This window comes from Anarhichas minor, unplaced genomic scaffold (assembly GCF_050575085.1).
Source record: "Anarhichas minor isolate MPS153535 unplaced genomic scaffold, ASM5057508v1 ptg000007l, whole genome shotgun sequence".
In the NCBI taxonomy this organism is placed as follows: domain Eukaryota; kingdom Metazoa; phylum Chordata; class Actinopteri; order Perciformes; family Anarhichadidae; genus Anarhichas; species Anarhichas minor.
In genome coordinates this window covers 21,246,091-21,265,203 of record NW_027466453.1, presented here as the reverse complement: position 1 = coordinate 21,265,203, position 19,113 = coordinate 21,246,091, and the positions used below count along the sequence as shown (strand labels likewise).

The following is a 19,113-nucleotide window of genomic DNA, read 5'->3' as shown; positions in this document are numbered from 1 at the left end:
GGCCTTTTTAAGAGGATGATGTCTTCATTATTTTTACCAGAATGACTGTGATCGTAATCGTCCCAAAACTATTTGACTGAAGAGTGAAAACCCAGCGTGAGAGACGACTTTATTTAGGAACAGACTGGTTGTGGTTCAATGTAATGTTTTATCTTTCTGTGAGGATTTGTGCATAAATCTCTCTCCGTTGGACTGAATGTTTAATTCAAACCGCTGCTCTTTCAGCTCATCAGTGTTGAGAGGAAGACCGAGCTCACCCAGAGAGAGTAATTGCTTTCAGACGGAGGTCAACCTCTGATTGATAATCTCATTAAACTGTTTGCTGGAGGAGGCTGACGACTTCCACTTATAGTTTAATGAGGAAAAAATCTAAATCTAATATTCATATATAAGAGCTGCGTTCAGAGCAGCATTGGATTTATTGTGACCCGAACTTGCCAGCAGCCAGTATTGATTTATTAATATCGCACACCTGTCGCGCTGCTGCTTTTAGAAACGTAAACACAGCCGTCGCTTCAGCTCTCAGCAGCTCCACACTTGTCTCTTCCGCTGTGCAGAGGATTGTGGGTCAGATTAGCCGGATGCAGTAGAACATCCTGGTATTTGTGGCATTCGGCATTTAACAAACTGTGTATTGGGACAAGCTACATAATCTGGTGGTATTGAAACACATCCCCAGTTTGATTTAAAAACTGTGGTGCACGTTTTGTAGCACTTGCTGTTGGTTCAAAATGATGTATTACATACATTTATTGTACAATAGCTGCAAAAAATGAATGGAAATATATACATACAGGTTTGAGACTGAAGAGTCGGGGCACAGCTCACCATGTGGTGGAATAAGACGAGAGAAAGCAGACAAACACAATAGAAACGCAACAAAAGTACACAACGCAATGCCAAACGCTGCCTTTATGTTCATATGCAACTAATTATCAACAGGGAAATTAATTCAGTGCCTTAATAGAGAAGCAGGTGAAGACACGCAGCAGAGAAAGCTCCCGTTTCTATTTCTATTTCTATTGTATCGTCAATAGAAACATTTAGTTCTCATATAAACCAGCTCTCAGGCACAGCTTCTGCTGTCTTATTCATTGTATTATTAGTAAACATAAGCTGCGACAGCAGGAAGTAAACTACATTCAGATCGACAGGACGATCGATCTCAATCAGACGCCTCTCGGGAGATCAATCACGCCGGATCTCGTTCTCGCTTTCACTGTTTTTAGCGGTTTAGATTCACACGTGATCGATGAAGAAGCCGGATTTAAACCCTGTGCATCAGTTTTGTGATTCAAAGACAACTGACATGATTAGATGTTTGTTTTTTCTTGCAGTAGTTTCACTTCCAGGCTGGTTCTTGTCTCCCCCGTTGACCCCCTAATCCGATGCAGATGCACCCGTCATCAGATCTATTTCCCCCCCGGGGTGAGGCGTCGACCTCTCTCCCACACCAGCAGCTCATGATGGGATTTTCTCCCCCTGCCTCTTCCCTTTCTTGTCCCCTGACCCCTTGACTTGACCTCCCGCGGCCCAACGTCCACGCAGACATTCGCTGTAGTGTCGAGTCGGCGGTCTGTAAGTCTGTCTGCCCGCAGCCAGTTATAATCGCAGCTGTCACCAGACCTTTGAGTGACATTAAGAGGCTATTAAATCAGCACCAATTAGTCCGTCTGTGATGCACTGCCAGACAGATCGTGCCGCTCTTTCCCTCTAGGACGCCTCATCGCTTCCTCTGCTACGAGGAGGAACTGGAAAAGTTGTTGGTGTGCAAAAGTAAATAATTCTTGATTTATTTTCTGTTGAAAAAGTGCTTTTTAAATGCCATAACAAGCAAGGGTGAATAAAAGTTGATATGGATAAATCAGAATATAAAATGGTTTATTGCCGAGTCAATACACATACAAGGAATTTGGATCGGTGATTGGTGCATATCAACAAACAATGCAATGTATGGTGTAAGACAGATAACTGTAAGATGTCAAATAACAAATAATAAGAAAATATCAAAGAACTAACAAAGGAAGAGTGCAAGACGGTAACCAGCTCTTTGAATGGCTCAGAGAGTGGAGGTTTTACTGTTTCTAAAGAAGATAAATAAGATGTAGTAGTTGGATTGAGGCTTGAGAGTAACGCATTGCATTAGTCAAGAGAAGATTAAGGCTTTATATTATGGTATGTCGAGCAGTATTTCTAAGTTGGGATGGAATAGTTTCTTTCAGAATTCTACTAACTTAAAGTTCAGAGCAAAAGACACATAATACATTTAGAAAAAGGCCAAGACAACCGGACTTTTAGTTAATAAATTCCAAAAACAGTCAATACTACAGTTCCCATAATGCAACATGATGGAGTCCTTTGTGAAGGTCGAAGTTTTCGCGATCAGAAACTACTCAGAAATGCTAAAGCTAAGCTAATGCTAAGATTGAAAGGAGTAATACAGTTTGCAATCTTGGTTCGGACTGCAAAGCCTCCGTGTTGTTGATTCATAAATAAAGACACAACGTGATTGGTTGATGCCTAAAAATTCCCAAGTAAGAGTTTCTTTTTCGGCGCGAAATATTCAGATTCTGTTTGAAAGTATTCAAGTTAAAAACAACAGTTTGGAAACATGTTTTGTTGTGCGAATGAATTAAACGCCCCCAGTGTGTTAAGGCCTTCAGACTCTTTTTCATCTTTAACTTCACGCCACTTTTATAAAAACAATGTTCCCAAAGGTCCCAAAGCTTCCACCAATAAGCAAATAATGACACGTCACAAATGAGAGGTTTCAAGCAGACTTTACAGACATTGAAGCTGAATATAAAACAAATATGTATCAAAACCACGTTTAAAGACAAACACTGTGTGAAACATCTTTAACAGAGACAGGCCTCAGGTTTAAGTTGACAGTCGTGATAAAGATACTCCACTAACGCACTAATGTTGCCCGGCTGCCCTCGACACAAAACCCAAACAGTCCCGAGTGATCAGCCCGGCTCTCCAGACAGCCAGAGCCAGAATTTCAGCGATGGCCTAACAGATCTAATCTTCCCTGATCCCAGAAAATGAGCCCCGCCGCGTCGGGACCGTAAGCCCCCCTAAAGCTGCCGTCCTTAGCATTCATTGCTTTTTAATGGACGCCGTGAAAGGGGTTACAATTGAAACCGTTTAAAAAGTGACACAATACAGCTAAACATAGACTGGTTCCAAATACAAAATGGACATACTTGACTCTTTTTTTTTTTTTTTTTTTAAAGGGTGGCGTTAGAAGCCAGATCTCCAAATATAGGAGAACAAGGCGCCGGGATGCCGGGCCCGACCGTCGCTTATAAAAGCTGCTAAAGTCTTGTTGTGGTGAGGGATGTCTGTTCTGTTCTTCTGAAACACTGAGAGAGAGAGAGAGAGAGAGAGAGAGAGAGCGGGGAATCTTCGTTTTGCTCTGCAGCACTCTGGTAAGTACGACGCCACGGTTTCCTTTAATTCTGACAAACATCTGTTTAGTTTGAATTATTGTTGAGTGCATTGTTTGTTTTTTCACGCAGCCAGATAGAATGAGCGATGCCGAGATGGAGATATTCGGGGTGGCCGCCCCGTACCTCCGCAAGTCAGGGCGGGAGAGGATCGAGGCGCAGAACTCGCCGTTTGACGCCAAAACGGCCATCTTTGTGACCGACCCGAAGCACGAGTACGTGAAGGGGAAGATCAGGAACCAAGATGGCTCCAACGTCACCGTGGAGACTGAGGATGGGAAGGTGGGTCGTCATTAACATCTCATGTTATCTGTTCTTATCTTTCACTTCATTCACCGGACCTTTGAATTCTCTTTCTTTCTTTTTAAGTCATATCTTAGTTCAGTTTATTTATGTTCCACAATTTAAACAATAAAATAAACAAACATAGCAGAGATGAATAATATCACAGTGCAGGAAGAGGCATTTAAATTCCACCTGGGCTTATTTGAAGCCTCCATATATATAATATTAACATTTCACAATATTACAGAGAAGATAAAATCAATATGCATAAGATATGACTCCGTAAAATACTGTTGACAAGATGTTTTTACAAGATATGAAATATAACAATATCAATACATTACAAACAACAAAAGAAAAAGAAAATGTAATTGTGTCGAGTGTGTGCGTGTCTTGTTCTCTATAACATTGTGACATGTTAATATTATTTAGTTGGAGGCCTTTAAATAAGCTCAGTGGGTTTTTCTGCCTCTTCCTGCACTGTGATATTATTTATCTGTATTCTTTTAAATCGTGCAAAATGAACTCAAACTAGACTTCCCTCCTCAGCTGGTCACCGTCCACCTGGACGACATTCGCCCCATGAACCCTCCGAAGTTCGACAAGCTGGAGGACATGGCGCTGCTGACACATCTGCACGAACCGGCTGTGCTCTTTAACCTCAAGGAGCGCTACGCCGCCTGGATGATCTACGTAACTACAGCACCAAATCAAACATGGCGTTTCCAAACTAGACTTGAGTCGTGGTTCTCTTCACCGTGGTGGCTTCTGTCCTCTTGTGGTGTGTTTGCAGACCTACTCTGGGCTCTTCTGCGTCACCGTGAACCCGTATAAGTGGCTCCCGGTCTACAACCCGGAGGTGGTGGCCGGGTACCGCGGCAAGAAACGCCAGGATGCCCCCCCGCACATCTTCGCCATCTCTGACAGCGCCTACCAGTACATGCTGACAGGTCCAGTCCAACCATTAGCGCCAGAATAACTGGTTCAGGGTTCTTCATGTGCACGTTGTGACAGTGATAGAATATCATCAAACACTTCATCATAACCATCGTTAATAAATGCTAAATAGATAGTTAATTCAACTTTAATTAACTTCAATTGGACTTTAACAATTAAAGTTTGATTGAAATTCTAAAATTAAATAACAAACGAACACATATTGACCCAAATGCAGCAGAACTGCACCAGCATCAGCCAGTTTCTTTCCCTTTAACAGATCGAGAGAACCAGTCCATCCTGATCACGTGAGTTCCACTTTATCTGCCGTTGAACTTAAAGAACTAGAATATATTTTCCCATCGCTCATCTCGAGTTGTTCTTCCGTCAGCGGAGAATCTGGAGCCGGGAAGACGGTGAACACGAAGCGAGTCATCCAGTACTTTGCAACAATTGCATCAATCGGAGACTCGAGCAAGAAAGAGCAACTTCCCAGCAAGATGCAGGTTCAGAGCGTTTATCTCACATTCTGAGGTTTGTTGATTGCGTTGCCGGTTTTCACTCGTGGTTTGGGTTCACAGGGGACTCTGGAGGATCAAATCATCCAGGCCAACCCTCTGCTGGAGGCCTTCGGCAACGCCAAGACTGTGAGGAACGACAACTCCTCTCGATTTGTGAGTTCAGATCCGATTATCTTATGTTTTATTTATTTATTTATTTTAAAGTAAAGTTATTTAAATAAATATACCTGACAAAGACTCATATGTGAATCTTAAATAGTAATTTAACTCTTTAAAAAAAAATTTTAATAGGGAAAATTCATCCGCATCCACTTTGGAACAAAGGGGAAGTTGGCATCAGCTGATATTGAAACGTGTAAGTTTGCTTATATCAGTGTCATTGATATCCACTGCTATTTATATATATTATCTGCCATATTCACTGCTATTTATATATATTATCTGCCATATTCACTGCTATTTATATATATTATCTGCCATATCCACTGCTATTTATATATATTATCTCCATTTGTATTTATTTTCTTCAGACCTTCTGGAGAAATCCAGAGTGACCTTCCAGCTGCTGGCAGAGAGGAGCTATCACATCTTCTATCAGATCTTGTCAAACAAGAAGCCTGATTTAATCGGTAAACATTTCTTCTTTTAACGGGTTGTGAATCTGATGCTGCGCCATAGCTGCCGACCCGGAACAGAGAAATCAATACTTTCACTGTTTCACTTCAGAAATGATGCTGATCACCACCAACCCGTACGACTACCCTTTCATCAGCCAGGGAGAGATCAGCGTGCTGAGCATCAACGACCCCGAGGAGCTGATGGCCACCGATGTGAGTACACATATATATATATATGTATATATGTGTATATATATATATATATATATATATATATATATATATATATATATATATATATATATATATATATATATATATATATATATATATATATATATATATATATATTAAAACAAAGGCTGCCCAATGTGTTAAATCTACTCAATCAATAAGAACATTTTCTGCATGTATCTATATATGTATATGTATGTATCTATATATAATTGAATTGCATATTGTTGTTATTATTATCTATTATTATGAAAATGTTATTATTTTTTATTTTATTTATTTATAGTTTTAATATATAAATAATTATTCTTAGTTTTTTCAATATAACTTCAGGTGGAGGGAGGGTTTGTCGAACTATTAATACAGATAATATAAAATAAAATGATGTATTATTGCTGAACTAAGAGGAAAAACGCTAATGAAGACGCTTCAACATGTTCCTCAGAGAGCCATCGACATCCTGGGCTTCAACACGGAGGAAAAGGTCGGCATCTACAAGCTGACTGGCGCTGTGATGCATTATGGGAACATGAAGTTCAAGCAGAAGCAGCGGGAGGAGCAGGCGGAGCCCGACGGCACCGAGGGTGAGACGTCTGAGCTGAAGTTAGGCGTCAGTTAGGCTGACAACATTACACTCGTTTCAGCTGCTTCACATCTCCATGTGTGTGTTTGTTTTTGTTCCACAGTGGCGGACAAAGTGGCCTACCTCATGGGTCTTAACTCGGCTGATCTGCTGAAGGCGCTCTGTTATCCCCGAGTGAAGATTGGGAACGAGTATGTCACCAAAGGTCAGACTCCTCAGCAGGTACAGTTCCTACATCTGAACACGAGTGTTAAGCATGTTCAGTGGAAATGTTCAGCTGAGAACAGGCTGTTTGTTCTTTTTAGAGATACGAGGTTCTCACAGGACAGAGACGCTACAGACATGTGATGATCTTATAGAATATGATGCATTGATGTAGAATAAACCAGCCAACAGCATATAAAGGAGTTAAAAGCATGCAACATACACATTAATGCAGGACTTTTACTTGTGTGGTATTAGTACTTTTACAGTAGTAACAGATGTGAATACTTCCTCCCTCGTTGATTACAGGTGAACAATGCCATGGGCGCTCTGTCTAAGGCCGTGTATGAGAAGCTCTTCCTGTGGATGGTCACCAGGATCAACAAGCAGCTCGACACCAAACTCCCCAGACAGCATTTCATCGGCGTCCTGGACATCGCGGGGTTTGAGATTTTCGAGGTGAACAAAATGATGAAAAAAATGTCATAAAACAAATCTATTTTTGAAAGAATCTCTGTGTTAATTTGAATCCATGTTTGTTCCAGATGAACAGCCTGGAGCAGCTGTGCATCAACTTCACCAACGAGAAGCTGCAACAGTTTTTCAACCACCACATGTTCGTGTTGGAGCAGGAGGAGTACAAGAAAGAGGGGATTGCGTGGGAGTTCATCGACTTCGGCATGGACTTGGCAGCCTGCATCGAGCTCATTGAAAAGGTGCATCGTCTTTTTATCAACACAAATGTTAAATCAAACGACAGACGCACGCGTTCCAACACTAATGGGCTTTACTGTCCTGCAGCCGATGGGCATTTTCTCCATTCTGGAAGAGGAGTGCATGTTTCCGAAGGCGACGGACGGCTCCTTCAAGAACAAGCTGTACGACCAGCACCTGGGGAAGAACAGCATCTTCCAGAAGCCCAAGGCCTCCAAAGGAAAGGCCGAAGCCCACTTCTCCCTCATGCACTACGCCGGCACCGTGGACTACAACCTCAGCGGCTGGCTGGAGAAGAACAAAGACCCGCTCAACGACACCGTGGTGCAGCTCTACCAGAAAGCCTCCCTGAAGCTGCTCTCTCAGCTCTTCGCCACTTATTCCGCAGCCGACGGTCGGTTCACTTTTTAATGACGCTTTATTACGATTAGAGTATACCGAACTATACGGTTCATTAGACTGAGGAATGTTGTTTCGCTTGTGTTTCCGTAGATGCTGGTGGAAGTAAGAGAAGTGCCAAGAGAAAGGGCTCTTCTTTCCAGACGGTTTCTGCAGTTTTCAGGGTGATAATCAGTTAATTAGATCAAAGCTATTTTTAAATTTTGTATTTATTTATATTTTATGTAAAACAACAACATTCCTTTAATAAAGCAGACGACTAATTGTGCGTCTGGAGACTATAATCTGTTGATCTCCTGCAGGAGAACCTGAATAAGCTGATGGCCAACCTCCGGTCCACACATCCACACTTTGTAAGATGCATCATCCCAAATGAAACCAAGACGCCAGGTGAGAAGAAATGTTTTCAGACTGAAGCTAAAGAAAGAAGATGAGATTTCCCCTTGTTTCCAGTCTTTATGCTAAGCTAAGCTAACGAGCTGCTGGCTCCAGCTACATATTCACCGTGACAGACATGAGAGAGGTTTGCAACGACGACTCTCCAAATGTTTCTGAGTAACAAACCATCTGGTGCGTCAGGTTAACACAACTCCACCAAGTTTCATGAAAAACAATCCGAACTAAAAACATAATAAACCAGACTGAAGTTACTTTAACATGTGTTGAACTGTTCCTTTAACCCAAACTGTGATCTCCTCGTAGGGTCCATGGATCACCATCTGGTCCTTCACCAGCTGCGCTGTAACGGCGTGCTGGAAGGAATCCGGATTTGCAGAAAGGGATTCCCCAGCAGGATCCTTTACGGAGATTTCAAGCAGAGGTAACACACAACACACTCTGTTTGTGTTGTTACACACACACACACATGAACAAACTCACCGGCGTTTGAACCCTCAACCCTCTCTGCGACAGATACAGGATTCTGAACGCCAGTGCGATCCCGGAGGGTCAGTTCATCGACAGCAAGAAGGCTTCAGAGAAGCTGCTCTCCTCCATCGACGTGGACCACGCTCAGTATCGATTCGGATACACGAAGGTATTTCATCACCAAACATCTGACGCTGTCAGTTCCTGTTTATGTGAACGTTTTGTTACTTAGTATTCATTACATCTTCCAGTCCAGCTGCTCGCAGTAAAACTGTGAAAACGTTCACTGTGACATTAAATATCTACAGTCATGGAATGTGAAAGAAATACTGAACTTAAGTACAATTCGAGACACTTCTACTTTACTTCAATATTTCTGTGTTGTGCTATTTTTTTACTTCTATTCTACAATTTACATTTATTTGACAACATGACTTACTTTTCAGATTATTAATACAAAACATGAATAACTAATTAATTATGATGTGTGAATATATTAAATATATATATGAATATATTACTGCTGTGTAAGTTATTATTAACTTACACAGCAGTATATCAAGTATATGAATCTTTACAATGTGGTATTACTACTTTTACTTAAAAGATCTGAGTACTTCTTCTGTTGAATTGTTCCATTATCTGACACATAGATTAAATTAATTTTAATAATAATAACATTGATTTGTACAGCACATTTCATACAGACTATGAAGCTCAAAGTGTCCTTAATTAATTAACTCATCAGCTGCTAAACCAGAGTCTAGAATCATATCATCCTGACTTTGGTGGACGTTTTACCTGAGACCCACTCATCCTGAATTATATTAACTTATTTTCCATTTAATTGTCGTCTCTTCACAACATACAGGTGTTCTTCAAAGCCGGCCTGCTGGGTCTGCTGGAGGAGATGAGGGATGAACGTCTGGCTGTCCTGATGACTCGTATCCAGGCCGTTTCCAGAGGTTACGTCACCAGGCAGCGGCTCAAGGAGATGATGAAGAAAAGGTCTGCTGAAGAATCTGTTTCTGTCATATTCTGGTGACTTTAGTTCAATGAATACGTGAGAAATGCAGAGAATATGGGGAGTCTATTGTAAATATCAATATTATTACATAAGTCCTCATTATTTTGCTTGTTCGCTCCGTAGAGAATCCATTTTCATCGTCCAGTACAACATCCGATCCTTCATGAATGTGAAGAACTGGCCCTGGATGAGGCTCTACTTCAAGATCAAGCCTCTGCTGCGAAGTGCGGAGGCCGAGAAGGAGATGCAGAACATGAAAGAGGAGTTCTCGCGACTCAAAGAGGAGTTCGCAAAGTCGGAGGCCCGGAGGAAGGAGCTGGAGGAGAAGATGGTCACGATCGTCCAGGAGAAGAACGACCTTTACCTTCAAATCCAAGTGGTACGTAAACAACAGAGAGGTCTGTTTGTATTGATTTCAATCTCTCGGATAAAGAGATCAGGACGGAGAAGAGCTTTTTTTTATGTATATTTAACTACATAATCAATAGTAATGTGAGATAAGAGGAAGCGTCATTGATCCCTGCAGGGAAAGTGGACACGGCAGGAGCAAAACCGGAACATAGGAGACGATGATAACACTTCAGTATAATAGAATATAATAGATATTTATAATTATGGAGACACACATGGGAATGAAACTTTTGACTCCAGGAGAGGGAGAACCTGTGCGACGCTGAGGAGAGGTGCGAAGGCCTCATAAAGAGCAAGATCCACCTGGAGGCCAAAGTCAAAGAGTTCTCCGAGAGGATGGAGGAAGAGGAGGAGATCAACGCCGAGATCACCGCGAAGAAGAGGAAGCTGGAGGACGAATGTTCGGAGCTCAAGAGGGACATCGACGACCTGGAACTCACCATCGCCAAAGTGGAGAAGGAGAAATACGCCACAGAAAATAAGGTGGAAGAAGTATTCAGCTCCTAATACCACACTGTAAAAGTACAAAGATGGAGTGGAGCAGAAGTATAAAGTTGCCTAAAAGTACCTCAAAGTATCTTAACTTGTGTGGAATGATTTCTCTCCGTAGGTGAAGAACTTAGTAGAGGAGCTCACAACTCTGGAGGAAAGACTGCTGAAGTCTACGAAGGAGATCAGAGCTTTGCACGAGGTGCACCAGCGGACGTTAGACGACCTGCAGGCCGAGGAGGACAAAGTGAACTCTCTGATGAAGACCAAAATCAAGCTGGAGCAGCAGGTTGACGACGTAAGTCTGGACAACGAAATAGTTCTCTTTTGATTGGATCGTCGGGGTAATTTGCATAATGTTCCCTGGTTTTGGTTTCCCTGTTCTACTGGTTGACGTACTGGTTTTTGGACGCCTCTTGCAGCTGGAGGGCTCACTGGAGCAGGAGAAGAAGGTGAGCACAGACCTGGAGAGATCCAGAAGGAGACTGGAGGGGGATCTGAAGCTGTCGCAGGAAACCGTTATGGACCTGGAGAACGAACGGCAGCAAACGGAGGAGAGACTGAAAAAGTGAGATGTTGTTTTAATGATTCATTACCGCATAATGTATATCCTAAAATGCATAACGGATACAATTAGGTTTAATAATTACCATTTGAGTGTGTGAGGGTCATACGGTCGGTTTCTGTTGAACAGTTCGATGGGAAAATCAATCAGCAAGAAATGTTGGACTCTACCTTTAAACGTCTTGGTGAAAACATTCAGAAAAACTTTGCTTTTTCAGCAGTTTAATTGTAAAAAACATTAGTTTCATTAGCTGTGTTTGGCTAACACATGTGGCTGATGGATCCAGCTGTATAAGGGAGTAGCCGTGGACAGACAGACACACAAGCACATACACACACATACGGAAACATGATCTCCTGGCAGTAATAAAAGTACATTTTTCTGATCTAAAATTTTTTTACTCTTTTCTAGAAAGGACTTTGAAATCAGCAGCCTGCAGTGCAAAATCGATGGCGAGCAAGTCCTCAACACTCAACTGCAGAAGAAGATCAAAGAGCTTCAGGTTAAAAACAACACTGGACCGATTTCAACACAGTTTCTTTATCGTCCTGTGAATCCACATTTTTCACCAAGTGACTACGATCTCCCCCGTATAGGCTCGCGCTGAGGAGCTGGAGGAGGAGATCGAGGCCGAGCGCTCTGCTCGAGCCAAAGTGGAGAAGCAGCGGTGCGACCTCTCCAGGGAGCTGGACGAGATCAGCGAGCGGCTGGAGGAGGCCGGAGGAGCCACCGCCGCTCAGGCCGAGATGAACAAGAAGCGCGACGCTGACTTTCAGCGGCTGCGTCGAGACCTGGAGGAGTCCACGCTGCAGCACGAGTCCGTCGTCGCAGCTCTACGCAAGAAGCAGGCCGACGGCGTCGCCGAGCTCGGAGACCAGATAGACAACCTCCAGAGGGTCAAGCAGAAGCTGGAGAAGGAGAAGAGCGAGCTGAGGATGGAGGTCGACGACGTGGTGAGCAACACAGAGAGTGTCCTGAAGAGCAAGGTAGGAGACTCTGTGTTTATATTAATGATGCTTGGTGCTCAAACACAGTCAAAGGTAATGGGCAATGTTTGTTTTTTCTTATTTTGAATTTTTAATGTGAGGATGTCGGCCATATCATCTGCCCAGAGAACTGTTTGTTTACATTCCTTATGATGCCAATTATAAAAATGCACTACAGGAATGTACTACTGTTTTGGTTTTGTTTTGTTTGTCATGTGTTTTTTGTGTTACAACTGAATGCCGTTGTGCATCCCTGTGTTGCATCATGACAATAGATGATCCTTGAAATCTTGAATCTGATGCTCAATGTTTCAGGCTAACCTGGAGAAACTGTGCAGGAGCCTTGAAGACCAAATGAATGAATATAAAACCAAAGCCGATGAAGCTCAGAGGTCCCTCAGTGATTACACGACACTCAGTGCCCGTCAACAAACAGGAAATGGTACGTTTATCAATGTGAACATGTTTAAAAAGAGCGATTTAAGATGGAAACATGAGTTAGTTTGTGCCATTTTTATTATTTGTTTTTATTGTGTAGAAAAGTGAGAACAAAACAAGTGCACACAAGTACATGAACACATATACGACCCAAGAAATTATACAAAGTAAGACTAATTAATAAATAATCCAAAACAAAATCTCATCTTCCTTGTGAACAGCTGAGCTCACACGTCTGCTGGAGGAGAAGGAGATCACTCTGTCCCAGCTGAGCAGAGTCAAAACTGTGGGGAGTCAACAAATCGAAGAGTTGAAGAGACTTCTGGACGAAGAAATGAAGGTCTGAAGGAAACAATTACGTCTGATGTTCAGTCCGTTATGATCTACACCCTCACTGAGGAACTTAGCAGAGAAGAGCAGCTAGAAACCATGTCAAAGGAAACGTCGAGTATTAGATTGACAGAAAATGAATCTGCAAACTAGGGCTGCACAGTTTGAATGATAATGGGGATCACGATTTTGGCTTCCCACAATTAAATGAACATGATTGAGTGCGATATTCACAGTTTGAAATGCAAATCAAGCGCTTCCTAAACTAACAGCAAGCCAGCAGGGGGCGATCCAGATGTTTTGGCTGTCATGCACGCTGCACGCTCACCCTGCAGAGGCAACACTCTTGGCTGCAGTCAAGAGGAGAAGCTTCCAGGAGGCTCTGTGGATACGGACATCTCTTATTTTGATTTAGCAGGAATGTAACACAACAATCAGAGTACAATCTAAATGTGTTGTCCCTAAAATCAATGAATAATCCTGATTTCATCTCTGTTAACTGTGCCTGCAGTCGTCTTCTTCTTTGCTTTTATCAGCACTTACTAAAAACAAGGGAACAGCATGAAACCGGTGGATTCTGTGTTGCGTCACTAGCGTGCTCTCATGCTTACAAACCAAACAGGAACCTTTTATCTACATCCTTACATGCAGCTACAGCAGCTTTCATTCAGGCAGTAAACAGATGTTGTGTATGTTCTCACTTCTCCAGGCAAGAAGCGGCCTGGCTCACGGTTTGCAGTCGTCTCGTCACGACTGCGAGCTGCTGAGGGAGCAGTATGAGGAGGAGCAGGAGGCCAAAGCTGAGCTGCACCGCTGTTTGTCCAAAGCCAACAGCGAGGTGGCTCAGTGGAGGACCAAATACGAGACGGACGCCATCCAACGCACCGAAGAGCTGGAGGAGGCGAAGTAAGAACTGTGCAGCGTGTTTTTGTCTTTGTCTATGATTGTGTTTTCTTCCTCTTGAGCACGGTTTATGTTCGGTTCACAGGAAGAGGCTGGCCCAGCGGCTGCAGGACTCCGAGGAAATGAAAGAGGCAGCGAACGTCAAATGTGCGTCTCTGGAGAGAACTAAGCAGAGGCTGCAGGCGGAGGTGGAGGATCTCATGGTCGAGGTGGAAAGGTCCAACGCAGCCAACGCCACCTTGGACAAGAGACAGAGGAACTTTGATAAGGTATGTTTTCTTTTCTTTATTAATCCTCTTCAGAAACATTTGCAGCCTTGTTGGCTACATATGCTGCTGTCCTCCTCTGTTAGGTTCTGGCTGAATGGAAACAGAAACATGAGGAGAGTCAATCAGATCTGGAAGTTTCCCAGAGAGAGTCTCGAGCGCTCAGCACGGAACTCTTCAAGTTGAAAAACTCCTACGAGGAGGCTCTGGATCATCTGGAGACCATGAAGAGAGACAATAAAAACCTTCAGCGTGAGCTGCAAACACATCGTCCTTTTGCTGCTGATTGGTTTGAACCCACGAAGATCATGTTTTTTTCTTTACATTTTCAGAGGAGGTTACAGAAAACACAGAGCAAGTTGGGCAATCTGCTAAAACTCTCCACGAGCTGGAGAAAGCTGCGAAGCAAGCGGAGCAGGAGAAGAGAGAAACCCAGGCAGCTCTGGAGGAAGTAGAGGTTTGTGTTTTTGTCCTAATATACCGTTAAACAATGGTTTTTAAAATAAAAATGACCACAATCAAGTGTTGGTTTTCTCTCTGTAGTCGTCCCTGGAGCACGAGGAGGCCAGAATCCTGCACCTTCAGCTGGAGCTGAATCAGATCACGTCCGAGGTCGACAGAAAGGTGTCGGAGAAAGATGAGGAAATCGACCAGCTCAAGAGGAACCACCAGAGGACCGTGGACACGCTGCAGAGCGCGCTGGACGCCGAGACGCGTGGCAGAAACGACGCCGTCCGGACGAAGAAGAAGATGGAGGGGGACCTGAACGAGATGGAGATCCAGCTGGGTCACGCCAACCGCCAGGCGGCCGAGTCCACCAAGCAGCTGCGGAACCTGCAGGCTCAGTTGAAGGTCTGTTAACGAAACCGCTCATAGAAAATGTTCACATGGAAACGTCAGCCCGATATATACTGTGTATATATATATATGTTTTGTCCCAGGAAGCCCAGGTCCATCTGGACGAGGCGCTCCACAGTCTGGAAGACTTCAAGGAACAGCTGGCGATCGCGGAGCGACGCAACAACCTGATGACGGCCGAGAACGAGGAGATCGGGGCGGCGCTGGAGCAGTCGGAGAGGAGTCGCAAGCTGGCCGAGCAGGAGCTGATCGACGTCAGCGAGAGGCTTCAGTTGCTGCTCTCTCAGGTGAGGAGACGATGTGGAGGAGAGGAGAGGAGAGGTGAGGTTTATGAAACAGGAATGAGATATGAGATGTACAAACTAAAAAATAATCTAAAAACCTGATAATATCTGAGATACTACTTACTGTTTATTCAAATTTTTCTTTATGTATCTCAGTAAGAAAGCAAAGATTTCTAAAATGAGATTCATTCTTGAGTTTAAACAGCAGCTGAGAGAACAATCTCACCAGAGACTTGAACTAAATGGACCGTATAACCACTCACACTTTTAATGAATCTAAATGTTCTCTAATGAGCAGAACTCCAGCCTCCTGAACACGAAAAAGAAGATGGAGTCAGATTTAGCTCAGCTGCAGTCAAAGATGGAGGACTCGGTCCAGGAGGCGAGGAACGCCGATGAGAAGGCCAAAAAAGCCATCATGGCTGTAAGTCTGCCCCCCCACACACACTTTCATCCAATTCACTGCAGAGCGTCGACTAAACGAGGTCGTGCAGATTAAATCTCACAGTGAGCTGACGCTTGCGCACAGGCCGCCATGATGGCCGAGGAGCTGAAGAAGGAGCAGGACACCAGCGCTCACCTGGAGAGGATGAAGAAGAACCTGGAGGTGGCGGTGAAGGACCTGCAGCAGCGACTGGACGAGGCCGAGCAGCTGGCTCTGAAGGGGGGAAAGAAGGAGCTCCAGAAACTTGAAAACAAGGTATGAATCCAGCCGTTAATCTGTGGAGAAGAAAACAGAATGAAAAGTGATTTCAACTTTGTATTTTTAAGGTGCGTGACCTGGAAAATGAACTGGATTCGGAGCAGAAACGCAGCAGCGAGGCCATGAAGGGCGTATGCAAATATGAGAGGAAAATCAAAGAGCTCACTTATCAGGTAAAAGTTAGTGTCCTGTTATATAACCGAGAGCTTCACTAGATGAATATGCAAAATGTGACGCCTTGAATGTTTCAGGCAGAGGAGGAAAAGAAGAGCGTGGCGAGGCTTCAGGATCTGGTGAACAAACTGCAACTGAAAGTGAAAGCGTGTAAGCAGCAGTGTGAGGAAGCGGTGAGTAAAAAAAGAAATACATCAATACAGTGGGAAATATGAATGTGTATCTTTTCTTATATTGTTTTTCTGTGACGCTTCAGGAGGAACAAACCAGCATCCATTCGGCTAAAGCTCGGAAGGTGCAGCACGTACTGGAGGAGGCCGAGGAGCGAGCCGACGCCGCGGAATCCCAGTTGAATAAGTTACGAGCAAAGAGCCGCGACGTTGTCGGTAAAGGGGAGTAGAAATATGTGAAAACTATATGACTTCAAAATGTAACTTTTTCATGATCTAAGGAAGTTAGAAAAGCTTTGTGATCCAGCATGCTGCAGCTTTAATGGTTTATTTAGTCTAAAGGCTTTCACACACCGGGGTGTTTCTTTATATGATTCATTCTCACCTCAGTCAATTCTTTTGAATTGTTGGTTTTGTCATGAATACTTTATCACAGAACGTGAATATTACACGGCAAAAAGTCCCAAACTATGCAGATTTATGCATGAATATGATGGAAACTACTACAAAGAATAAAAAGGAAACTTCTTCTAACTGCTGTGAAGCCGGTTGAAGGAGAATCTCAGAGAGTGTTTTAAGCAGCACATAATAGAAATGTTTATTTTTTAAGTTATATATACATAATATAAATAATTTAGACGACCTGTCAGCATTGATAACAAGACGTTATACCACACAAACGTATCTCTTTGTCCCACATTAGTTTTTTGATGGGATCTGGTCACCCATTATGGGAAATGTAGGATTCAGCGTTTTTTAATGTTGAACTAACACTCTGCACATGTCGTCTGCTGCTTTGAAGTTTACAATTACAACATATGCAACAGAGTCACAGTTACTAAAATGGAGAAAAGGGAAAGCATTAAACCAGCTTGCCACGTCAAAATCCGCATTTTCCCCGCTCCTGTCATCGGTGTGGTAATCAGCAGCAGCTGGTATGTTCATGACATTTGCACGGTCAGAGTTACGGCGGTGCATGTGTGACTTTCAGCTGAGGAGGCTTAGATAGGAGAAGCTGAAGGTAACCTCCAAGAGAAGAGAATGTACAAAGAGGAGGAGCGGCCGGTGCATGAGGAGCTGACAGGTTGTTCTTTGCACTAACAGGACACTAAGTGGACATGAAGGGGACAAACACACAGTCAGAACAGTCCACTAACAGGACATGAAGGGGACAAACACAGTGAAACACAAACAGGACACTAAAAGGAAAGAATTCAGAAACATTGGGGAAAAATAACAAAACGGCATCTATATAAAAGTTAATTTGCCATAGAAATATTAGAACACATTCCAAATTAGCTTGAACTGGAAAACAAGTAAAATCAAACTGCACACCTGCTAGTAAAAGCTAGCTGGTGAGCTAGCTTTTACTGGTTTCCTGGAACTGAAATAACAATTTGAATGCACCAACATCTTAGTAATTGAGATGTTTGTATGCAACATAACTAAGGCGGGAGCTAAATCTAATCATAATTAAGAAAAAGAACCAGGAAAATAGTCGCTAACTAGCCTAGCTAGCTTAGCTAGCAGAACAGTAACTGCCGTCTCTGCAGCCTCTGACTGAAGTGGAATTCACATGATTTCATGAGGTTAAACTACATTTAAATCACATATTTTATAATCAAAGTTTCATTTATTAAGCTATAGCTCATTTGTTTTGGCTCTACAAAGACAAAACGCAGTAGTTTACATATTTTGTCAAAATGGAGTTGGACCAAAATGTAACTGTTTGACACCGAAAAATGTATTTGCCACCGAATTGTGCAATTTAAAAAAAGACAGTCAAAATTAGCTAGAACTAGATATCAGAGACAAACCAAACTGCAGTAACTATGAGAAAGAGTTAGCCAAAGCTAATGCACACACTTTGTCTTGTTTCTCGTAATTGAAATAATATTTTTTATATTCAACAACTTAGTAATTAAGTTTACTTCTATATGCAATTAAATAAAGAAGTAACTAAATCTGCTGATCTAATAAATCTAAAGAAGTACCAGCAGATAAATAGTAATAATAATAATTTAGGCTAGTATATTTTAAGTATATTCATGCCACCATTTATAGTATTCATGGTCTATTCCATTTCCAATCATGTATCTCCAAATGTGATCATTTTGAATTTTTCAAATAAAGGATTACATTTATTTTAGATAAACCTTTGAAAAATGATGTTGGATTTTGAGCTTTGATTTTATGCTATATTTCTTCTTGTTACAGAGCCTACACACTCGTACTTATTTCTGGATATTAAGAGATGATTTGATGCATTTTAAAGATAACAACCTGCTGTTCACACTTGCTCCCCCTAATATGAGGAGAGCTCGAGTTACAGACTGCTTATTCTAAATGGGGCAACAAAGCTGTCGTCATGTGTTTCTACACATGCGCAAGCTGAACGCCGTCATGTGTTAACTTGTAAACAAAACAGACGACGTCCCTCAAGGTGGCTTAGCTATCACTAACCTTGGCATGGAATATATATCATGAGATTAATTGCAGACTAATGAGTTATGGTTTGAATAACAACAATGCCATTTTATTAAAAAAAGTATCAGAAAAGTAATATATGTAGTAAATAAATGTATATGCCATGAGGTTTTAGTCCTTGTCCAAAACTATTAAAACTATTTCTCTAATACCAAGGACAGTGTCTCTACACATTACTTTAAGTGGTGGTGTGCCACAGGGTTAGATTCT

At 42.5% G+C, this 19,113-nt stretch overlaps 1 protein-coding gene across 1 annotated transcript; it reads left to right on the top strand.

The window, feature by feature from the left end:
* Positions 1–3,092: 3,092 nt before the first annotated feature.
* Positions 3,093–19,058, top strand: LOC142945174 (myosin-8-like). Its single transcript, XM_076086587.1, has 39 exons — positions 3,093–3,434; positions 3,525–3,734; positions 4,287–4,430; positions 4,531–4,687; positions 4,954–4,981; positions 5,065–5,179; positions 5,255–5,347; positions 5,486–5,549; positions 5,725–5,823; positions 5,921–6,024; positions 6,491–6,629; positions 6,732–6,850; positions 7,142–7,291; positions 7,378–7,548; positions 7,634–7,940; positions 8,039–8,109; positions 8,248–8,335; positions 8,648–8,765; positions 8,858–8,981; positions 9,684–9,820; positions 9,963–10,218; positions 10,491–10,733; positions 10,861–11,037; positions 11,162–11,307; positions 11,716–11,806; positions 11,901–12,290; positions 12,606–12,732; positions 12,950–13,068; positions 13,768–13,964; positions 14,047–14,230; positions 14,314–14,479; positions 14,560–14,684; positions 14,771–15,079; positions 15,169–15,372; positions 15,668–15,793; positions 15,899–16,069; positions 16,141–16,245; positions 16,324–16,419; positions 16,503–19,058. Exons 2-39 carry the CDS (start codon positions 3,534–3,536, stop codon positions 16,644–16,646), a joined length of 5,805 nt encoding a protein of 1,934 aa, XP_075942702.1. The 5' UTR covers positions 3,093–3,434; positions 3,525–3,533; the 3' UTR covers positions 16,647–19,058.
* The last annotated feature ends 55 nt before the right edge of the window (positions 19,059–19,113 follow it).